We start from the raw sequence: 22,838 nt of genomic DNA, 5'->3' as shown, positions 1-22,838 counted from the left end.
TATTTTGTATATTAGGTATCTATAGTGATCTAGCATCCAGTCCCATGACAGAACTGTGTATAAAGAAACCTGAAACAACCTCAGACTTCAGTTAACACAAAAACTTTTGTTCTGCATAAGTACAAACCTCAGCACGGCCAGAAGTCGGATTCATTCCGTTTTTATTGTGGACGTGTCTTCCCCCTCCTGAAAATGCACAAAAATCAAAAGTCTTTTAGTTCATATTTATCCCCCTTGAACGGTCAGCCTATATAATATTCATCAAAATTCTTGTTCAGATGGGCATAACAATATCTGAAGATTTCTCATTGGAAAGTTTCATTGGTTACATTGGTGCTTATTTTGATACCGCTTGCACTAATAGACATTAACCACTAGATGGCAGTAATATGTTTACATTATTATCATACTTTCATTTTGTCTTTATTTTGCTCTCATCATTTTTTTTTTTTTTTTTTTTATCATTCCAGACATAAGGATTGCTTTACTTTGATTCAGCTGAGTCTCGTTTTGGGTCTTTTTTTTTTACAAAGTTGACGAGTTCCTAAATAGAATTTCATCAGCATGCATGTTATAAGACAATACAGGCCACATTAAGCCACTATTTAAATAAACTATAGAGTGAAATGTCAACAAATACTGTAAAGCTGCATTAGTCTGTATTTTTATATCAACAATTAATGACATGAGATGTCTAAAAGGGGTCACATGACCAGCTTTGTGCATCTTTTCAGCCTCTGTCTGTAATGTAAAACAATATGTGCTGTTATTTCTGTCATTAATGATGGTCAACTTTGAAGCTACAGCAGAGGGGTGGGGGTGCAGCAGAGAGAGAGAGAGAGAGAGAGAGAGAGAGAGAGAGAGAGAGAGAGAGAGAGAGAGAGAGAGAGAGAGAGAGAGAAAGAGAGAGAGAGAGAGAGAGAGAGAGAGAGCTCTGCTGTCACTGGCCGGTGCGGTGTGTGCAGCAGCAGCAGCTCGGCTCAGGCAGCAGACGGCGGCCCCATCTACCGTTTCCCCCCGTTCACTTCCATTCTCCCTCTTCTCCTCTTTTGCTCACTTGATTCCCTTCTGTCGCCGGCTCGGTGAAATGTCCGCCAGACCAGGATTTTACCGGCAGGAGTTGAACAAGACTGTGTGGGAGGTACCGGAGCGGTACCAGAACCTGACGCCGGTGGGCTCCGGAGCCTACGGCTCCGTATGGTGAGTGTTTGGGCGTGCGCGTGTGTGTGTGTGTGTGTGTGTGTGTGTGTGTGTGTGTGTGTGTGTGTGTGTGTGTGTGTGTGGACGCAGGGCGGATGGAGGGGCGAGGCTGCCACATTTACCGTATATTGGTCATGATGCATCAGCATATCGATGTCGGCTATATGAGGGGGAAGCAGCTTGTGGGAACTAATTGTTTGGGGTTTTATTATTGTCGTTGTTGTTATTACCGGCGCATCATTATCGTCCCTTTGCCAGTGCTTCCTCGGGATGAGTGTTTTAGGCAAAAACAAACATCAAATGAAAGTAATATTTCTCGGTTTCAATGGGCAGAGATGAAGATGTCTTTTTGTGTGCTGTTGTCAGCCAAATGGAAAGACAAAGCAGCCTCACTGTCTGCTGTCCCTATGTGTGGAAGGGAATGAAAGAATGAGACAGCATCAGCACAGGAATTTCCCAATCCCCCCCCCCCCCCCCCCCAACAGTCTCCATACTCTAACATGAGGAGCTACTCTGCAGAGACTGCTGCTGTGGATCTCTAATAATGTATGCCACATCTGGATCCTGCTGCTCTCCATGAATAACACAGTGCAGGTCTGACACCTTGAAGCCCACAGCAGGTGCACCTTTTAGCAAATCCCAGGCATACACCTGCACAGCCACCCCCCTCTCTGTTTGCCCCTCTGTCTGGATGCAGACATTTACAGTCTTGCAACATGCAATTGCTCAGCTGGTGGGATCCCGTTGCCATGGTGATGTGTCATGGTGATAACCACCTCCGACAGTCAATATTAATTAAGCTGTAATAGCAGGATGATGGTTGCCTAAGAAAACGTGGATGGAATGGTTTGTGCAATGGGGTCATCCCATTTTCAAGACACCAGTAAGATGTTAAAGCTTTTCTGCTCAGCCTTGCATGTTGGCAGCTCTGCGCTGGCAGCAAGAAGTAAATGCTAAGCCTGAAGTTGTCTGAAAATCTCCCACAGAGAATTGATTAATCCTGGCAGGTGGACCAAACACTAAACTATGGAGAGACACTCATAAACTATTCAAAAGAAGCTTTGTAGATGTGACGGGAATGATCTGAAACGTCACCTTTGTGAAAAGTGGTTAAAAGCCAATCCAATCAGCCGCACGGCTTATGCTGTCTCTGCCCACTGATTCAAGCATATGCCCGTTTCCACACTACAATGAGGAAAATATAAAATCACTCCATGTTCCCAAATCCTGTGTGCCTGAGTCCAAATCCTGTGACGCTTTGGACCGAAAAGGATGAGAGAGGCCTAAGATTTAATGTTGGTGAGTCCAAATTTCTCCAGATGGAGCGCTCACTCTGAGCTGTTGAGGCAGGACTTGTGCACTGGATTGTGTCAGATCACAAACTAACATTCTCATATATAGGTTTGTTTCGCCACACCCATCACTGCCATCGCCTGCATCCTCAGACAGGCGCTTTCATCTGAACAGCTGACTTCCTGTCAAGTGAGACGTTAATTAAGACACTGTATGAATGCGCACGAGATGGCATCTGCTTCTCTGCTGGAGCTCCCCTTTATGATTCAGGCTCCCACAGGAGCATTTTCTGCATAAACATCTCAGCAATATAGCAGCTTTTAAGCTCTGCTCAGAGTAGCACAAGAACCAAAATATAGCTCCACCATGACTTTGCTTTCAGCTAGTTCATTTGCCCTCAGGATGCATTTTTGGAGCATTTTTGGAGCCATGCTGCATATGCAATGTTGTCAAAGCATCTATTCAGTGGTACATGAAGCTTTGCTGAGAAAAAAATGCTGCATTAAGCAACATTTGTTCCTCTAAAGGTTCAGTTCAAGTTGTGTAAACATGCAAACGTCAGTACGAAAGTCAGAGTTCATGTCCGTCTGATATCTTTCTCGAGAACTGCACCTTTAATTGATCCACTCCACAATCCTTCCATGCAGGTGTGAGTACCCCTGGTTGCTCTAAATCCTTCGCATCAGAAAGCTGTTTACTGCCACACAGGAGGTGACGTGCTTATGTATGTGGTCTGTTTGGAAGGATGAGGGGATAAGCAGGTGTTTCTCCTCCTCCTGTTTTAATCACTACGCGTTCTGAGCTGCTGTATTTCTCAAGGCACCGTATCGACCGTACAGAAGCATGAGTGATGGCACTGGAGAAATGTCCGGACTTTGCTTAAACTCTCTCACACACAAAGGACATTCCTTCACACACCGCCCAGCATTGCCCTGCATTGTTAATGTTGATATCCAACCATTGTCAGCGACTTTCTCATGGCAAAACTTGACTAGCAATCAGCTGGGGGATGGGGGAGTACGACAAATGTATGTGTGTGGCGTAATGGGGGGTTAGGATAGTCCCACAGCTCTCGAGAGGCACAGTAAAACAGCTCTCATCATTTATCTCAGATAGCAGCTTGTTCTGTCTGTGAACCCTCTTGAGGCTGCAGATCTGAGGTCAAGGATCCGACAAGATCATATAATCCATTAAAGCTAGAGCTAAAGAACTTATACCCCATCAGCAATGGGAGAGGGGGAACCGGATGACACAGAAACAAAGCTTAGAAAGAGAACAGTACAGTAGGTGCAAGGGAGTATTTTAGCTTGTAAGGAATGACTGGAGAGGTTTTAGAGCTGCAGAGCTGCAGAGCACAAACACACAAGAGTGAAGCATCACAAATACAAAGCTGAGTTAATAATTTAACATGCAGCGCTTCTTGAATTTTGAAATCATGAGACAAAAAGTTTGGAGGACTGAACACTGTCATATCCCTTGCCTAATCCAGACTCATTGTCTTCTCATCTTTCTGATCCCATTGAATATTCTCTTTCCTGCTTCTGTTTCTTGAGACGGAAATCGTCCCAGTTCTGGACCGGTCGAGACCGAGCATCAAGAGAGAAAGTGCACTAAGCTGATCAAGGCTGCTTTCATCTCATGTCAGCATATGGAACATCTGTTCAGCAAACCAGAACCTTTGGCATGAAGCCTCTCATTCGGATGACTATGAATAAAACATGGCTGCCTCATTTTCACCTGTCAGAGTTGTTATGTCTGCGTCTTTCGGATTGTTGATTGGGGTCACGATGAAACGAGCGGGAAACAAGACTGGGGTTCTGATTTGTCGCGGGTCTTGTTTGAGTCGATGGTTATCGTGTGACTGCAGTGGAGGTGCATGCAGGATATGATGACAATATATGTGCAAGTGTGGGTATGTGTGTATATCTGGAGTGCTTCAAAAAACAGATGAGAAATTTATACCACTCTCATGTCCATTCACTGTGAAATTGCAGCCACCAGTCCATCTGCACAGCTCAGCATAATGATCAGTCACAAATTGTCATTTTTGCACATCTTTTTTTATATGAATTAAGCAAATGAGATATAATTAGTGAGCTTTCCAGGTGCTGACTTTGCTAGCTTTGGACAGGCTATGTTAGACTGTTTCCAGTCGTGATGCTAAGCTAAGCTAAACTGCTGAATGTTCACAAAATGTTAAATTATTCCTTTAATTGGAATAAAGGAAGCAAGCAAGGAACAAACTATGAACAGTCACCTATAATACCTTGCGGATTAACAGTGTTCTCGACTCTTCTCACATTGGATATTCGCCCTCTTCCTGTTTGAAACCGGAGGCACATTAAGAGCTGGGATATTGAAAAAAACTACTGAGACAAAAGAGGAGAGAAATCGATGCCTTGGCTGGGCCGTGTGCTGACAGCAGTGCGGGCAGACCCATGTATGGAAGATGGCAGGAAGGAAGGTATGTGTGAGGCCTGGTTCATGTCAGAGACGGAGGAGACTGGCTGCTGTCCTGGCTGAAGCCTGGTGGGAACATCCGGACTGGCAGCAGGTGATCACAAGACGGAAAGCCACATGGATGCACTCAGTCGTGCAAGAGCGAGGTTTACTCATGCACGTAAGCATTACAGGTCACCATGAAATGATCCGCTTATATTTACAGTGAGCTTCACACTGTGGATAAAACAGGAGAAGGCATCATTTTGGTGGGCACTTCCACTCTGTGAGAGTTTGAGTATATTTTAGAGCAGTACAGACTGTGTCTTTGCAAAGTAATATTTCAACATATGCTTTTTCACTCTCTTGCTGTGAGCTGATGCGTGAGATGAACAGCTGATACCGCTCTCATATCTAAGTGCTAAATATATACAGATAACATCAAGAGATGGTTAGTGTGGGTTAGCATATAGGTAAGAAAATAAACCTACCAGCACCTCTAAAATCTCTGATTAAGACCTCATGTCTTATTTGTTTAATCAGCACAAAAACCAACATGAGCACTCTCTCAAATGTTGTCTGACTCGTCTCTAAATGTCCACTTTTTCCAGCGTTTCACTTCTTGCTTCTTGCTCTGTTTCTGCAGTGCTGTGCAGCGTTTCTCAATTCTCACTCATGTTTCCTTCCTGTTTGTCTGTTCCGCTCTCCGATGGCTGTATTGTTATTATTACTGCGAGTGTTGAAACGCTGGCAGGACTGAAAAGACGTCGGTGCCACAAAGGCAGCGGCAGTGCTCAGCGTTCAGTATGCGGAATGACATTTACATTTCAAAAGGGGCCGATGAAATAAACCTCGGCACTTTTACACCGTCTGACATCCTCACTCATGTTGTTCCACCATATCCTCTTTCACCCTCTTCTTCTCTGCCTGCATTAGTCTTTGTCAGCCCGTCTCTCGTTCTCCACAATCATTTATCACTAATATATAGACATATCAGTGTCATTATCTGATATCCATGTGACATTTTGGGAATTATAGGGAATAAAGTGTGATCACGGGGGAAACATCTAGCTTTACTTTCTCCAAAAGTGACAAAATCTGCCTACAACCACTTCTAAAGCTTACTAATTAACACGCTATATCTTGTTTATTTAGTTTCTTTTTTTAAAAAAGAGGGGAAAATGGCAGTTTGCCAGGAGACAATGTACTGGACTTACTGCATGTAGTTTAGCATTGTGACAGGAAACAGGGGGATTAGGTCGCCGAGTTCTGTCCCAAATTACCAAAATCAGAGGAAGTATTTGTGCAAGGCCAGGAAACTGTCCCACACATTATCTAGATATAAAATGTGGGTAGGGAAGCATTAAGGGTGCTGGGTGGTGGATTTTATTACCTTTGGACAGGGCCAGGGTAGCCGTTGCTATGTTTGCTGTGCTAATGCTAAGCTAACGGTCTCCTGGCTGGAGCTTCATATTTAAATCTTGGCAAGAAAGCAAATAAATGCATTTCCCAGAATGTCAGAAGACTTCAGTATTATTCTTACACTGTTTTCTTCTTTGTTTTTATGGAATTCACACATTAAGGACCACTTATAATGAAAGCAATAAATATTTTTTTTAAACTCACCTTTGGGAACTTACTAATACTTAACAACACTGACAACCATCGACAATAAATCAGGTGTGCTGAAGTGCATTCAGACATGTTTTTAACATCATCCCTCTGTTTTGTCTCTCCAGTTCGGCGTATGATGTTGTCCTACGGCAGAAGGTTGCGGTGAAGAAGCTGTCCAGGCCTTTTCAGTCTCTGATCCACAGCCGCCGCTCATACCGGGAACTCAGGCTGCTCAAGCACATGAAACATGAGAATGTTAGTGCTGCTTCTGAAAACACCCAGAGACAGACAGACGCAGCTCTCTGCATGTCTCCGCTCTGTTATTGATCAGCTCTGCTTGTCTCTGTCTTTGCAGGTAATAGGGCTGCTGGATGTCTTCACACCTGCTGCAGCATTAGAGGACTTCAATGAACTGTAAATATGTCACCCAGTGGTGTTTCCTACAAGCTATACAGCTGTCTACCTTTCACCAAAAAATAAAAAGATTCTGTTGTTGGAGGGCAGGGTGGTGTTGGTGGAGACGATCCGAGGTGTAGAAATGTGTGATGGTTGCCATGGCAGCATCACTATGTTCTCCTCTTCACTGAAACTCCCCCAACCCCCCGTTCACTCATAAACTTTGTTCTTTTGCAGCTACCTGGTGACTAACCTGATGGGTGCAGACCTCAATAACATTGTTAAGTTTCAGAGGTTGTCCGACGAGCATGTGCAGTTCTTGATTTACCAGCTTCTCCGCGGCCTCAAGGTAATCACCTGCATAATGATACACTCGCTGTGTGCCGTACTGAGTGCAGCATAGTGCATGATATACATATTATCATGCAGATGATGCACCAGTGGTTCCCAATCGTTTTTAACCCCCAGTACACTTTAGGTGTGTAGGTTGCTTTGGTCAATTCTGCTTTTTAAAATTAAAGGAGCTATAAGTACCCCTGGTTGGGAATCATTGAAGTCGTCTATAATATCCTTAAAGTGAATATAACCTGCCAGGATTGATGTCAGAATTTGGAAACCACAGTCCATGTTGCAAAAACACTCCATGTTTACACTGAGTTTTTCATTCTTTGTCAATGCAGTGCGAAGCTAGTGTGCTAAAGCTGCATCAGTCCAGCAGCCTGCAGGGCCGGCTGTTCGGCCTTCCCGGTTACCATGGGGCAAACAAAAGCAGCCTCCCTTTAGGCAGGGGCTGATATTGTGAACTGCACTGCTGACCCCTGTCTCCCTTTTTGTCCTCTCTCCTCTTTCCTCCCCCATCCTGCTGCCCCACCCCACCCGCCTGTCGAACAGTACATCCATTCAGCGGGATTGATCCACAGAGTGAGTGCCTTCTCTTTGCCCTCCTTGTCATTTTGACCATCAACTTTGAGAAAACGTAAACACGCTTGCCTGATTTGAAATGAAAATAAGCCTCTTTTAACATCTTAATATACAGCTCTCCCCTTATATATCCCTTAAAATAGCTTTAAGGTTGGAAAAATCATCTCATTCCACACTGCCTTGACAGGATCATTGAAAATATGTGATGTTAACACAGAGTTAAATACTGAAGGCCAACACTGCATGTTTTATTGGGTATTGCTGCACCATTCATTCAAATGGAAAATTCCAGATGTCTTATTATATAAGATTAGATCAGCTTTTACTCACATTTATACACAGTTCAGCCAAACATTTTGTAATTTTTGGCCCATGTGACAAAATATTCCACTTAAATGATACTTTTTGAAGAATGTGCTAAGTACAGTTTGTGCTATTTTATTTTTGTCGCCTCCAAGTAAACTTAACAGTATTCAAGTAGTCCTTGAGCACCATGGGAGTTCTACTTAAGTATACTTGAAGTGTAAATAATTGCTAAATTGACTGAAGTCATGAATATTCAAAATACAGCAGTACAATTGTATTCTGTCAGCAATGTGTTAGAAATATACTTGAATATCCTTAAAATAAAGTGCACTTTTAATAAGCATGCCAACAGTGTATTACAAAGGACTTGAAAATAAGTATACCTTTCATAAGTACACTTTATTACTATTAAAAGTTAAAAGTTTACTACTAATCTCCACTAGCTAAAGTTCTGCAGGTTTGATCAGTGTTTGGCTGCTCAGCATGCTTGTTCAGGGGTTTTTAAGGTTGAATTTTTAATGCAAAGACAAGTTAGCAGAAGAGCATCTAATCCTGATGAACAGTAGGTGTACACTGAAGCTGTGAAAGTACGTTTTTTTATGGTTCTTTGAGATTGTTAAAGTTGGGTGAAATCCAGCTGCCTGGAGGGAAGGAGTGAATATTTAATGTTTGGCTACGAATAGAAAAGTCAAGACATGAATTAGGTTATACAATGGCTATTTTGAAATCATCATTTAACAGCTGTGTTTTTGATCGATGCTCTGGGGAACACTCGCTGTGAGTGTGTGAGCGATCTGTATGAATGCAGTGAAAATGGCCAAGGACAACAGCTAGGATTTCAAGCTTTGTGGTTTGTACTGCTTTATATTCATATCCATCCCTCTATCTGCAGAAGCATCTTCATTCTGATCATGTATCTCTCTGTCTTTGTCTGCTTTACTATCTTTCCCAGGACCTCAAGCCGAGTAATGTGGCAGTAAATGAGGACTGTGAGCTGAGGGTAAGACTGACCTTCAGTTTAAACCTGCACAACCTTCACTCCAGCCTTTGGACTCTATCAATTAAAACACAGTCTTCCTGTCCTATAGATCCTTGACTTTGGATTGGCCAGACAGACAGACGATGAGATGACAGGGTATGTGGCAACACGGTGGTATCGAGCGCCAGAGATCATGCTGAACTGGATGCACTACAATCAGAACGGTAAAATGCCATCAAATTATTGCATTCATAAGCTTTTCTCATATGTTTACTGTCAGTTGGGTGATTAAACCTCTGCTGTTTCTGTTCCAGTTGATATTTGGTCAGTGGGATGCATTATGGGAGAGCTGCTGAAGGGAAAAGTCCTTTTTCCTGGCACTGACTGTATCCTTTATCAGCATGGTTAACATCCACTGCAATTTGCAGCTTCTCTCCCCTCTTAGCACCAGCCTTCCATTACCTCTCTAAAGTGCCCCATGGACGTGGATTTGCATTATAATCCCAGGCCTTTCTGGGGGGGGGGCGTGCATCGACAGAGAGAAGTGGGGAATGAAAAGGGCTGATGACAAAAGGCTGAATTATCTAGGTTGTTGGATTCGGTATCTAAGAGCAGAGCTAAAACGAATTTGATTTATTGATCTTTGTGTGTTGTGGGACTCGCTGTCTAGAAAAGAAGCGTTGGCTTTCAGCTGCGCTCAGCGAGCAGAGTTTCTATCTTTGGTGATTTCATAAGTGACAAAATGACACGGCAAGTCAAATCCTGCAGCTTGATGACTTTTCAGAAATCTTACCAGTCCTTAACTCCTCCGAAGACATTGACCAGCTGAAGAGAATCATGGAGGTGGTTGGGACTCCGACGTCCGATCTGTTAAAGAAGATCTGCTCTGAACATGTGAGAGAGGGATGACTGAGAGGAGCGATTTTTTGGGACAAGAATGTGAAAAAGACGTTATGCTAACGCTATGATGCTGCTGCCATTCATACAGGCAACCAGTTGTAATTGATTGATTCATTCTATTGACACGGCAGTTGATTGAATAGTCAATACGTGTGAGTGTTGGGGTGATTGATCACTAACCGTTTGACACCAAATGATCCACATTGTCACATTTCATGAGCTGAACACTGATCTGTGTTTGCAGGCACAGAAGTACATCCAGTCTCTGCCCTTCATGCCCCAGCAGGACCTGGAAAAGATCTTCAGAGGAGCAAATCCACTGGGTGGGTGATGCGCCGCAGATTGGATTATCAACTTCTTAAAATTCAATTGCAAGGCTTTGAGTGGCTGCTGAAGCTCAAGTTGCTCTCTCCATGTTGCAAATTAGAAATCCAGTTTCACAGGTTTGGCCCTTTGGGTTTAAACTGGTTTCCATCCTCCAACCATATCCCAGCCCTCCTTCACCCCTCTGTTTGTCTCCGTCTCCGTTAGCTGTCGATCTGTTGAAGCGTATGCTGGTTCTGGACTGTGACGGGAGGATCTCAGCCAGCGAGGCTCTGTCCCACCCCTACTTCTCACAGTACCATGATCCAGATGACGAGCCGGAGGCCCCGCCTTACGATCAAACGCTGGAGAGTAAAGATCGAACTCTAGAAGAATGGAAAGGTAAAGCTTTAAATTAGAAGGAGCATAATGTATGATTTATGTCAAACAGCTAACAGCAGATGAGACAATACTGACATGATTGCAGCTTATTGGTGGCGTTTTAAAAAGGCTGCATACTGTCCACTTCTCAGTTTCTCTCAAATGAACGCTCTCACCTCCTTTTCTGAACACTTTTAGAAGGGTGCATTTGCTTTGCAGAGGGGGAAGTTGCACAAATTGATGTTACAGATCCAAAAAGAGCTTCAAGCTGCCGAGCTTTTAACTTTGAGGATTATGCAATGGTGCGTTCAAGGCTGCATGTTTCTCGCAGGAATGCTGACTGCGCCTCCAAAGTGCTGTTGGTTTTGAAATATTTAGAGATGCCATTTATAACATCATAAATATGATTACGTTTCAGCTCAGAAGGGAGTTTTATGCTTTGTGAAATGCCCCAATGTTGATGTGAGTCATGGTGGATATTCTTGTGCATGGTTTGCATCCTAATTTGAAGTTTCCTTGATAGACCAGAGTATACCAAGCTGAACAAGTTATAATAGCCCTGAATTATAGTGTTGTGACATCAAGGAAGGGTTTTATACAACTTGCACTCCTAATGTGTTTCCTTCTCACTTATCCCTCTCTCATGTACGCGCACAGAGTTGGTGTTCGAAGAGGTGAACAGCGTCAAAGCATCCGGTAGCAAGACTGATAGCCTTCAGGTGGAGCAGTAATCCTCTCTCTGCCTCGCCCCAGCCTTTACCTGAAGAAGGACCACGTACTCAGTGAGTGGGAGAAGGACTGTGGCGAGCCAGCTGAAGAAAACTCTGCATTCCCTCTGCTCAGTGCGACTGTTTGATTGCCTGTCATGAGTTTATTAGAGCAGCGGGACAGGACGGTCTCCACGGGATCAGATGCAAGCATCGCGATTACAGGCAACATTTTAGAATCTGATGGAAGGAGCTTTCCAGTCCAGAAAGTTGCTTCCTCTTATGTTTCCGCTCAGTGGGGGTAAAATGAGGAACCACCGTGTCTACGTCAGGACTCGCAGAGGGAGTGAGTCATACGAAGGAGCAACTTTACGGAGCTGAACGGTGTTTACAGACTAATAGAAAGGTGTCAAAGGAAGAAAAAAACACACACACTAGGATTTCCAAAGCAACGACAGAGTGCCGTCTGGTCCCTCATCATGACAAATGCCATAAGCAGTCACTGCTTTCATATATAGAATTCATATTTAAAGACTCGCAGCAATGCCTCGTCATGCCACAGAGCAGCTTTGCCAGCATACTACTGCATGATTTATGTGCATTTTATTATTACAGAATGTTACTGGTGCTGTATTGTAACCATTAAGACTGCTTATTGCATCTGCCACAGTGCTGTAAAAGCAGCCTGAGGGTCAGAGAGCAGCATTACCAGGAAATGTGACCAACTTTCAACATGTTTTATCTTTGTAATTTCCGCACAGTTAAAGAAAATCACACGAAAGCAAACAACAGCGACTGCTCTTCCTCTGCTCTTCCTCATCCTCCTCCTGCTTACAGAATAGTAAACACCAACTGTGCTATTAATTAGCAAGGTAATTGATATATGCCAAAGCTGGAACAGAGTGACTGTGTTGCAGGTCTGTGTTTACAGTGTGACCTCGCTTCTCATATACAGTTTCCGCTGATGGCTGTTTTCTTATCATCAGGTTTCCATAGTTCTCTGCTGTGTCTTTTACAGCCCCGGTTTGTATTTACATGAATTAAGATAACAGGCATTTTATAAACTGTCAGACGCAGTTACCAAACATGTGCTGGATGATAATACATCAACTCGTAGCTCCATCCAAGCAATCGCTGGTCAAACACTCCACTCCGATGATTCCCACGAAGCAGCCGCCTTTGGCTGCTTGTGGCAACCAGGGAGCTCATTAGTGATCTTTCATGTTTCCTCAGCTTCTTTTCAGTTTTCATGATGCTCGAGTGTTAGAAAGAAAACAAACCAGATTGGACAGATTCATTCGCCACCATCATGTAAAAGCATTGGAGATGTTCTTCACTTTGAATGCTGAAGTTTATGGCATATTGCAAAATTATTATACCCATAATCATCTTAAATGGCTTTCACAGGTACAGTCTGCATAAGCAGCATGAGCTCGGTGCATGTGCAGATTACTACATGGAATGGCTGACTCCCTTCCTCACTGACATTGCATCATCCTTCTTGCAGCAGGCTGGAGTTTTCGTTCGACGCTCTTCTTGCTGAGGTAGAAATAATCTGGTTGTGTTAAAGCAGAGTGTCCAAACTACAGGTTTCCCAGCTTCACAGTGAAGGTCAGTCAAAATGTCAAAAGGGAAAAGAGGACAACACTGATATTATGAAGTCTAGTAGTCTGATATTAACTAAAGAAATGCCTAGCCTTGTGTGATGGGATTGTGTTAAATTGGATTTAAATCTATAAATCAAACCTTAAGGGTCAGTTTACTGAATAAGAGGTGAAGTGAAAAGACATTACAGACGCCAGGCAGCATTTAGGGTGATTAAAATCTCAAAAAATCAGGATTACCAGTAAAGCAGGTTTGTATCTGACGACTGTATGCTATACCTAATCTGTATACTATCACTGCTAATTAGGTTAGCAAATGAACTGCAAGATGGTTTTAAGCTAGCTTGATAGCTTATAATCTTGATTATCTTGGTTATAATCAGTTGTAATGCTAAAATACTAGTATAACTACACTATGGACTGTACACATGGTTGGCACTCAAACTCATTTCATCATTAATTTGCTGCAGATATGAGATGACCAACAGAATAGAATCATCAGGTTTGTATCTGACTGCTACAGATGCATCTTACACTTAATCTGGATACAAGTGGGATACTAATGGCAGTCTGTCTGACCTAATACCAAGTAGCAGCACTAGTAGCTCTTTAGGTTAGCTAAAGGATGTAAAGGTAGCTCTCATTTTAGGGTTAATATCAGTTGTGATATTATGTATAATATTCCTTCATAGTCATGCAAGTTAAATCTGTGGTTCCCTCGCTTAATCCACTCAATTTTAACTCAACCAATGAGATTATTTCTGCTAAAACAAAAATCATTTTTGAGGAACACAAGAAAGGAAACCTCTCATGTTTTTTTTTGTTTGTTTTTTCCTGCAACGGTACATACTGGAGTGCTACATGTAGCCCTTTGTGCAAGTCGTCCATTAACACTGGATGCAAAATGTTGAATTTACAGTCCAAATGAATCAAACCTGTTTGTCTCAGTCAAAGTGTGTTAGAGCTCAGAATGCTAACGTGTTATGTGCTTATGTGGATGTTGTATATGTGGTGGATTTGAATAGCAAACTGCAAATCGAATGTATACGTATACTGTATGTATGTATGTTACAAGTTAGAGGTGTCTTTTGAATACATGGTGGCATGTGATTCAACGGTAGCCATGAGTTTCAAATCACTAACAGAATGTCAGCTCTCAGTTTTCAAATGATTCACATGATTTTCTCATTCATCAGTGGGTTTCATGACTTGGCAAGTCTTGACTTCGACAGAATAAACATCATCATTTCTGTCTGTCAGCATGCTTCTTGTCTCATACATTCTCTCCAGCATTAAGCCAGTTTGATATGCACGATGAACACACCTGTCTACGTGCTCCACCTTTGTGGCAACAGTTTGAGGAGCTGGGTTTCATAGAGCCCTGATCTCAACGCCATCCAACACCACTCGGACGAATTGAAATGCCAACTGAGAACCAGGCCTTTAATCTCTACATCTGTGGCTGAACTCATTAATATTGTGGTTGAGTAGGAGCAAATCTCTGCAGCAGGCTCCACAATCTTGTAGAAAGCCTTTCTAAAACATTGGAGGTTGTTGTAGCAGCAGCATATTAATACCCACAGCTTTGGGATGAGATGTGCAACAATTACATAAAATGTAGGCACATAACCTTTGATTGTCCACAAAAAAAAAAGATAGAATATAGTACAGGATAGTTTAGTTAGTAGAATAGTATAGTACAGTATAGAAAAGATAAGAATAGTATAGCATAGAATAGAGAGGTAGCGTAGTACAGTAGCATAGAATAGTATGGTAGAGTAGATTAGATTCAACTTTATTGTCATTGTCAGAGTGCAACACAGAGACAACGAAATGCAATTTAGCATCTTACCAGAAGTGCAAATAGTCATAATATCCAAAAAATATAAATACATGTAAGTAGTGCAAGTGGCATGAAGTATAAACAGTATGAGGTCGGTGCAGGTAGTGCAAGTAATTTCTATGAAACCATAAAAACATGTAGTATAGTCAAGTTAGTATAGTATAGTATAGTATAGTATAGTATAGTATAGTATAGTATAGTATAGTATAGTATAGTATAGTATAGTATAGGAAGTAGCATAGTACAGTAGTATAGTATAGTTTTACATAGTATAGTCAAGAATAAAATGGCGTAGTCAATAACAGTAAATTATAGTATAGTATAATAGTGTATGGAAAGATAGAACAGTACACTGTAGTACAGCATATCATACTATAAAACAGAATAGTATAGTGTAGAATAGACAACATAGCATAGTCTAATAATTATTAGTACAGAATAGCATTGTGTGGCAACATTGGAATGACACCAAAGGACAGAAAAACAATCATGATACTGAAGATCAATATGAATACATTATCAACCATCATGACAGGGAACAGACAGGGAAACCTCACCAGTAAAGTTACACGGAGAATATATCTCAAATTGCTGAAAGTTTCCTAAGGTTTCTGTAGGCAGAAAAAAACTTTTGATGATGAGCATTCATTGACAGTTAGAGGAAACTTCAGGGACTTTAAAGGCATGTCATGAGTGTTAAAGGGGTAAAAGCTCAGGATGGGCAGATGTTTTGCAGCTTTTCCCCCAACATTGTAGACACACCCATAGACTGCCCTGGGCGACCACGACCCACGCCTACCAATGTGTGTGTGTGTGTGTGTGTGTGTGTGTGTGTGTGTGTGTGTGTGTGTGTGTGTGTGTGTTTGGCAGTGTGTTGGGGGGTGGACTCGCCGACCCTGCAAAGCGCTCAAGCTGGTTCATCTGGAGGAATTTCCGCGACAAAACACTCGGACTGCGCGTCGTTAAATAACATCTCAGTGTGCTCACATGAGAGGACGCAGCGGAGCCTCATCCTGACCTCAGCCCCGTCGAGTCGGTGCGGTATGGCTGTGCGGTCCAGGACGGGATTCTACCGGCAGGAGGTCAACAGAACCGCGTGGGAGGTTCCAGAGAGGTACCGAGACCTGAAGCAGGTCGGGACAGGAGCGTACGGGACTGTGTGGTGAGTTAGGAAGGAAAACATCTCCTTTACAGCTCAGGGAGGAATTTATTGAATGTTGCGATGAGCTGATTGGGAGCCAGGGTTTATGCCTCACAGACAAATGATCCTGTTCGATCAGATGCATTCTCATCCAAAACCACTTCTTCATGTCTGTTAGAGATAAACAGTTCAGAGCACAACACCAACAAATAAGATACTCTTCTTTGTGTTTGCAGTGTCTTAATTTGCATCCACTAACAATGAGCCAGTGTGATCATATTTTACTCAAGGAAACTTTCCCTCTGCTTGAGAAACTACTGCAATATTCCTGCAGCAGCAGACCCGCTTGTGTGGGGTATTTTGGTCTGGTCCCTGCACAGCTGGCTCTGCAGGGCCTCTCATTGCATTGTGTTGTGTGGATGAGGGTCAACAAAGAAACCCACCCCCCCAGTCTCATTGTTGGAAGTCAAAGACCCTGAGTTAAGTGCATAGAATGTGCCACTACTTTGTCTTCAGGAATAGAGCAGACACAGTGGCTTGTCGTAGCAGGACAGGCTCAGGTGTAATTAATATCACTAATGGGGCACTGCTCCAGTTAAGTGTCCCAGATGCTTTTAATTACACCTGTAGGTTTTCTAATAGACATGTTAAAATGCCCGCTGCAAAAAATGTCTGCAGGGATGAAAGCTTTGCTCCAAAAACAGCCTTTTTAGGTCTGGATGTTCAAACTTTCTTTTGATTTATGCTTAAATAATACACCTATGTATCTGTCTGCTTCAGTTCAGCATGGGATCGCCGGGCAGGGATGCAGGTGGCCATCAAGAAACTTCATCGGCCCTTCCAGTCCAAACTTTTTGCCAAAAGGGCTTACAGAGAGCTGCGACTCCTCAAACACATGAAGCACGAGAACGTAAGGACGCTCTCCACGAACAAAAGAGAAAAGATGGAAACAAAAGCTGCACAAAGTCTGTGATCTTAATTTCTGCATGTTCCTCCCTTTTAGGTAATTGGGCTCCTGGATGTTTTCACTGCTGAAATCTCATTGGACCGCTTACGTGACTTGTAAGTTGCCATCCTCTCCTGAATTCTGACTGTGAAACCTGTTGTTGTCCCACTGGAGTGACTCCTTTTGTCCACAGTTACCTGGTGATGCCGTTCATGGGCACTGACCTCGGCAAGCTGATGAAGCTGGAGAGACTAACAGAGGACAGAATACAGTTCCTCGTCTATCAGATGCTGAAAGGACTCAAGGTGACGCATATACGCATGTTAGTCATTACCAGCATCCATACAGTGCCTGTTAGAGTGGTGTCACAAGTAATGTGATTACAGTTTGCACCATGTTCCCCCACCGTCCACTTGTTTTGAGAGCTCAGCTGAAGTTACTGATGTTGTCTGCATCTCCTCTCTCCTCAGTATATCCACTCTGCAGGGATCATCCACAGGGTGCGTGACCTCTGACCTTTCAGCCTATGAGCTTTGGGGGTGGGGTTCTTGCTGGTTTTCACACTCAGTCCCATTCATCCAGATTCCCACACTGGGAGCCCTCTAAAGACAGAATGATGTGCTGTCTGTTCAACTTTGTGATTGAAATGTTCCACATCTGTTTACATCTCTGACATTACCCACCCAGTTAATGAATCATTGCAAAGATAAGGTTTTAGAATTTGAAATACTAAGGAAATTGTATGAAATAAGTCTAATATTTATACTGAATGGCTCAATTTCACTCATTGTTACCAGCCCTGCAAGAGGCAGCAGCCTTTTAGTCAAAGTTCAGGGATCCAAAGTTCCTATATACCCTTAAAATATGTTTCAGGAAGCAAAAATCTTAATTAAATTTAAGTATTTATCATAAAATTATGTTTCCACATATTTAGATAGTAAAATATAACTGATTCTTTCTTTAAAACATGAGCTAACGGTATAACTGTTATCTTCTTTGTCTCACATTTCTGTATCCCCCAGGACCTTAAACCTGGAAATTTAGCCATCAACCCAGACTGTGAGCTTAAGGTATTCTAACTTTACAGAAAGCCATTTTAGTATGAACATCGCATACATCTACACATTTTCATGCTACATCTCTGCTTTTTCTCTGCTTCAGATTCTTGATTTTGGGCTGGCGAGGCAGGCTGACGCAGAAATGACCGGTTATGTCGTGACGCGCTGGTACCGAGCGCCGGAGGTTATCCTCAACTGGATGCACTACACACAAACCGGTAAACTCTCACCCAGGAGTGCAGAGAAAGGTGCAGAGACATATTTCATAACCCTGATTCGACAAGAAAGCTGACATTTGCTCTCTCTTGCAGTGGATATCTGGTCGGCGGGTTGTATTATGGCTGAGATGCTGCTGGGAAAGCCGCTGTTCAAAGGAAATGATCGTATCCTTAACTGTCATCAATGCCGGCTTGGTTTTATCTTATGCAGACTGTGCCAAACCTGCAAGAAGTAACTGGCTGGATGCTGGCCAGCTGGCCTTTTACACTAAACAATGAAATCCTTCCATAATAAAGAGAAGTAGCTATAATTTAATTGTCTCCTGTCAGCATTATAAACTGAATATAAAGCTTGCATTTAGTAAAAAAAATCCATGCATGATGATACTTGACCATAGCCACTGCCAGACCTGGACCAGCTTAGAGAAATCATGAAGATTACAGGAACCCCAGCAGCTGACTTTGTTGTGAAGCTGCAGAGCCAAGATGTAAGTCATACCCTGAGATTCAACTCACATATCAAAGATACACTCACAAAAGCCTTTGTCATCCCTCATCCCACTTCTTCTCTCAACAGGCCAAAAACTACATCAGAAGTCTACCCAAAGTGCCAAAAAAAGACTTGCATTCTATTTTCTCCAAAGCTAGCTCAAATGGTACGTATAGATCTCTGTTCTTCAGTTTACCCAGGTGTCGGTGGACTGAACCCTGTCATGCTAACCTTGATATGTGCATCTGTAACACAGCAGTGAGTGTCTTGGAAAAGATGCTGCTTCTGGACCCTGAGCGGAGGGTGAGCGCCTCGGAGGCGCTCGACCTGCCCTTCTTCAGTGAGTTCAGAGATGCAGAGGAGGAGACCGAAGCGCTGCCTTATGATCAGACCATGGACAACACCGACCTGCCGCTGGACCAGTGGAAACGTAAGAGAGTAGAGAGGCTGAATTTAGATTTTAAGCTGCCCTCACCAATATTTTTGGCTGCAGAACATTAGCACCAGAGGTATTCTTTCAGTGTTACCATACCTGCTGCTTGCCAGAGGAGGTCACTGAAGATCTCACTCTGTGCTGCTTTGAACTCTTAATAATACACAGAAGGTGCCATTTTCTACAGGTGCGACAGGAGAGGTAACAGAACAAACGACAGGTTCGTCGGAGAAAAGGTGGAGGGGTTGAAGCTGGGTCTGAAAGTAGGACACTGACATGATTTGGAATGGCTGATGTATAATCCTCCCTTCTGTGTTTGTGCAGGTCACACTTTCACAGAAATACTGACCTTCAGGCCGCCAAGGGACTCCAGAGAGACGTCACTTTAAGTGAACACACACACAAATTATGCACACATACCTCAGCACGCTTTCTCACACGCACGTACACACTTGCACCCAAAAATAATATTTTCTTGACTTTGTTTTGTTCTTGTAGGAGTAATGGATATTATTAGATTGTTTGCTTTCAATAAATGTGATTTTCTCAATTAAGAGGCACAGTTGTCATTTCTTTTGTGTGCCACATTATTTTGTCCATCATCCACAAACAACATGCTTAAATTCACGCTAACTGCTCCAGCTTCCTTAAAGTCAGAGTTTCATTGTGTCGCAGTTTTGTCTGTTTGCGTTTATTCTGATAATGTATTTCTGGAGCTAAGGGCAATGTCGCCTATTGTACAGGACCAAGGTGAATGCTGGGATTGTAGAAGTGAATAATGTGGTCACACATATCATATTAATTACTGCAGTTTTGTAGGACGTTCACTTTTACAGTGAGCAGACCTGTGGCATTCCCCTATTTGGGACACTCTCCAAACAGTTACACCATCCTACAATCTCCAAAGCACTCCATAAGCCAGACGCCAAAAGAATGGAGCGCTGCCTCACGGTCGTCCTCCACTCTGACTGTACAAGCGAGCTGTGCCATAGGCTCCCGTCTGGAAAACCAGGAATCACTAGCAAATAGAGATAAATTGAAATCCATTAGATGCTGGAGACAAACGGCAAAAAGTCAGGGTGAAACCTTTCTAAGACCATTGTGAGTCACATTGGACAGAGTTTGATCTGCCATCATTTAAAAGTAATGGATTTTCCATTGAGTGACTAACAAGGCAGATATGTTTCAGTTCCAGCTTTCCCTGATAAGAGCTTGTTCCCTGCTGGTGTTGACTGACTGCACATTGCCAGTTGTCTATTTCCTGGTGGCTGCACACTTTCACACAGTCTTTCGGGACAATGGATAATATCTATCTATCTAAACACAACGGAGGACTCTCAAATCTCAGCAGACTTTTGTTGCTGCTGTTTCTGGCAGGTAATACAAGAATTTTCCTTCTGAAAAACAAAAATATGAGTGCAGAGTCAAATTTTAGTTGTGGTGCTTTGGAACAGCGTTTGAATGCTGCCAGACTGATTCTAATGGTCGCTGGGGAAACTCCTCTCACTGTGTTTCGAGGAAAAATGACCTATAAATGTGATAGATCATAAATTACAGTACAATGTCGCTGTGCTTTCTTTGAGTTTGTCCATTTCAAGGGACTTAAACTTCTCGTCCTTTACACTTACTGAAGTACTTTATCCTCCACAACACATATTTGAAAGCTGTTGTTCTCAGTTTCTTTGCAGATGATGATTTTATTTAGCAAAAATATTAACTTTCAAAATATGGAGCATTGTTATACATTAAACTACACACCACTATTAAAGCAGTCACAGTTAGCTCCACCTCGACCAGCTCCAACAGAAAATGCAGCTTCTGCCAATAATTCAATATATGCTGCACACTCACAGTGGATACTTTGCTGCATAATGAGTGCTATTAGTTTTGATACATAAAGTAGGCTGTATATAATAATATTACTGTATTCTTTCACTAAGACTTTGGATGCTGGACATGTAATGTGGTATTTTACTTTGTTCCCATTGCAAGCCTGTGTAGCATTTACTTACCAGTGGCCAGTATAGCCACAAAGGACAATTATGAGATGATGATAAATGCTAACACATAGTTCACGGGTAGCATGAATATAAAAGAGTCGTAAAATTAGCAACTGACTCAAAAATGTTTGCTAGCTATCATTAAAATATAGTGGACCAAGGATGTACAGCAGCAAAATAGCTGACTGTTAAACTGAGCAAAGGTGCATTTTATTGTTTATGTATTTAACTTTCCATTTGTGTCAATTAAGCCTGGCTTAGTAATCAAGGCAAAGAGTAAACCTTGATGCCTACTACCAGATCGTGTTTCAGAAAACAATAAAATACTGTTTTCATTGACTGTGTAGGCCTTCAGCCTGTACTCTCAACAGATGGAGAGACCCCTGGACGTGATTACAGTGAAGCGGGTAAGTGACTTTATACTTAAATTCCAAATAAAGCTTATATCAAAGGTGCTATTGGTGCAACTGTAAAAACCCATCGGTTTCAGAAGGACTGGACTTCAGCTGTACAGTTAACAGCCCAGACTACGTGACTGTGGGCGTGCCGAGCAGCGCCGCATGTAACTGCAGCTGCCCTGCGTGCACCTACTCTATATGTCTGGATGGACAGAGCGCCCAGGGTCAGGGCGATGTGCTGGCCTTCACTGTGACCACTTGGATGCAGTCTTTAAAGGTGACATGTACAGCCACAGATGATGCTACACAGCAGACTGCCACGGCAACAAAGCAACTGCAAGTGTTAGGTAAGGGACAGAATAATCCACATTTTCTGTGCCCTGCGAATGTCTTTCCCTTCTAAAGACTCATATATTTGTGTTTCCCACCTTAGCTGGACCTGCCAACGTTTCCATCATAGGCCCTGATTTGATGAACACTGCAGTGACCCACACCTACAGCTGCCACGCTTACTGTCGGCCATCTTGTGTCTACACCTGGGGCACAGATAAAGACCCATGGATTAGTGGTCAAGGCAATGTTATTTCTATCACTCCTCAGGAGGGAGACAGCTTCAAAAAGCTCACCTGCAAAGCCATCAATAGCGTGTCTGGGTTGTTCGTCTCTGCGACTCGAAACCTGTCTGTGACAGGTAAGTGAAGAGCTGCACGACGGCGGCTGCACAGCCCTGCATGCTGATGTTTAATCAAGTACAGCTGATGAGCATTTTCTCAGTAACAATCTGTCCTGACTTTCTTTCTTTCAGCCGGTCCATCAGAGATTCAAATCAAAGGCCCAGACATTATAGATATTGCCCAAAACTATAAGTTTGTGTGCACGTCTGAATGTCTGCCTTCTTGTCGCTACGTGTTGTCCGTGAACAGTCAGACTGTGAGGGGCAATGTGATTGAGATGAGAGTGGATCGTCCGCTTAAATCTGTCACTCTCAAGTGCGAGGCACAAAACACTGCTTCGAGGAAGACAGCGGCAGCCGTAAAAACTGTCCAGATAACAGGTAGATAAGCCAGAAAATGGTTCAATGAATCTGATCTTACAACATCACAAAAAAAATTTTTGAAAGGGAATCCATGAAGAAAATAACAGACCTCAGATCTGCCATCATCTGCTGCTGGTTTATTGGAGGTTTCCAGCAACAGCCAAAAGAAAATTGGGGATGACCTTTGTCTATTACGCCCCAAAGCTCTGGAACACCTGCAGACATCAGGAAA

At 42.9% G+C, this 22,838-nt stretch overlaps 2 protein-coding genes across 3 annotated transcripts; both read left to right on the top strand.

Moving 5' to 3' along the window:
• The first annotated feature begins 942 nt into the window (after positions 1 to 942).
• mapk11 (mitogen-activated protein kinase 11) lies at positions 943 to 14,297 on the top strand. 2 transcript variants are annotated; one of them, XM_070991571.1, is made up of 12 exons: positions 943 to 1,200; positions 6,672 to 6,801; positions 6,902 to 6,960; positions 7,180 to 7,291; positions 7,834 to 7,863; positions 9,122 to 9,169; positions 9,258 to 9,372; positions 9,463 to 9,534; positions 9,963 to 10,042; positions 10,293 to 10,371; positions 10,580 to 10,753; positions 11,390 to 14,297. In XM_070991571.1, the coding sequence occupies exons 1-12, from the start codon at positions 1,088 to 1,090 to the stop codon at positions 11,461 to 11,463; spliced, it is 1,086 nt and encodes a 361-aa protein (XP_070847672.1). In that variant the 5' UTR covers positions 943 to 1,087; the 3' UTR covers positions 11,464 to 14,297. The 2 variants fall into 2 exon arrangements, with proteins under 2 accessions (XP_070847672.1, XP_070847673.1); XM_070991572.1 differs by lacking the exon at positions 11,390 to 14,297 and adding an exon at positions 10,952 to 11,235.
• A 1,411-nt stretch (positions 14,298 to 15,708) lies between these two features.
• Positions 15,709 to 19,724, top strand: LOC139350390 (mitogen-activated protein kinase 12-like). Its single transcript, XM_070991728.1, has 12 exons — positions 15,709 to 16,048; positions 16,808 to 16,937; positions 17,031 to 17,089; positions 17,167 to 17,278; positions 17,444 to 17,473; positions 17,996 to 18,043; positions 18,135 to 18,249; positions 18,343 to 18,414; positions 18,658 to 18,737; positions 18,827 to 18,905; positions 18,996 to 19,169; positions 19,497 to 19,724. Exons 1-12 carry the CDS (start codon positions 15,930 to 15,932, stop codon positions 19,559 to 19,561), a joined length of 1,083 nt encoding a protein of 360 aa, XP_070847829.1. The 5' UTR covers positions 15,709 to 15,929; the 3' UTR covers positions 19,562 to 19,724.
• Positions 19,725 to 22,838: the final 3,114 nt, after the last annotated feature.

The sequence above is a fragment of the Chaetodon trifascialis genome, chromosome 22 (assembly GCF_039877785.1).
Source record: "Chaetodon trifascialis isolate fChaTrf1 chromosome 22, fChaTrf1.hap1, whole genome shotgun sequence".
NCBI classification, from domain to species: Eukaryota; Metazoa; Chordata; class Actinopteri; order Chaetodontiformes; family Chaetodontidae; genus Chaetodon; species Chaetodon trifascialis.
The sequence above is the reverse complement of the archived record's forward strand: the minus strand, read 5'-3'. Positions and strand labels throughout refer to the sequence as shown.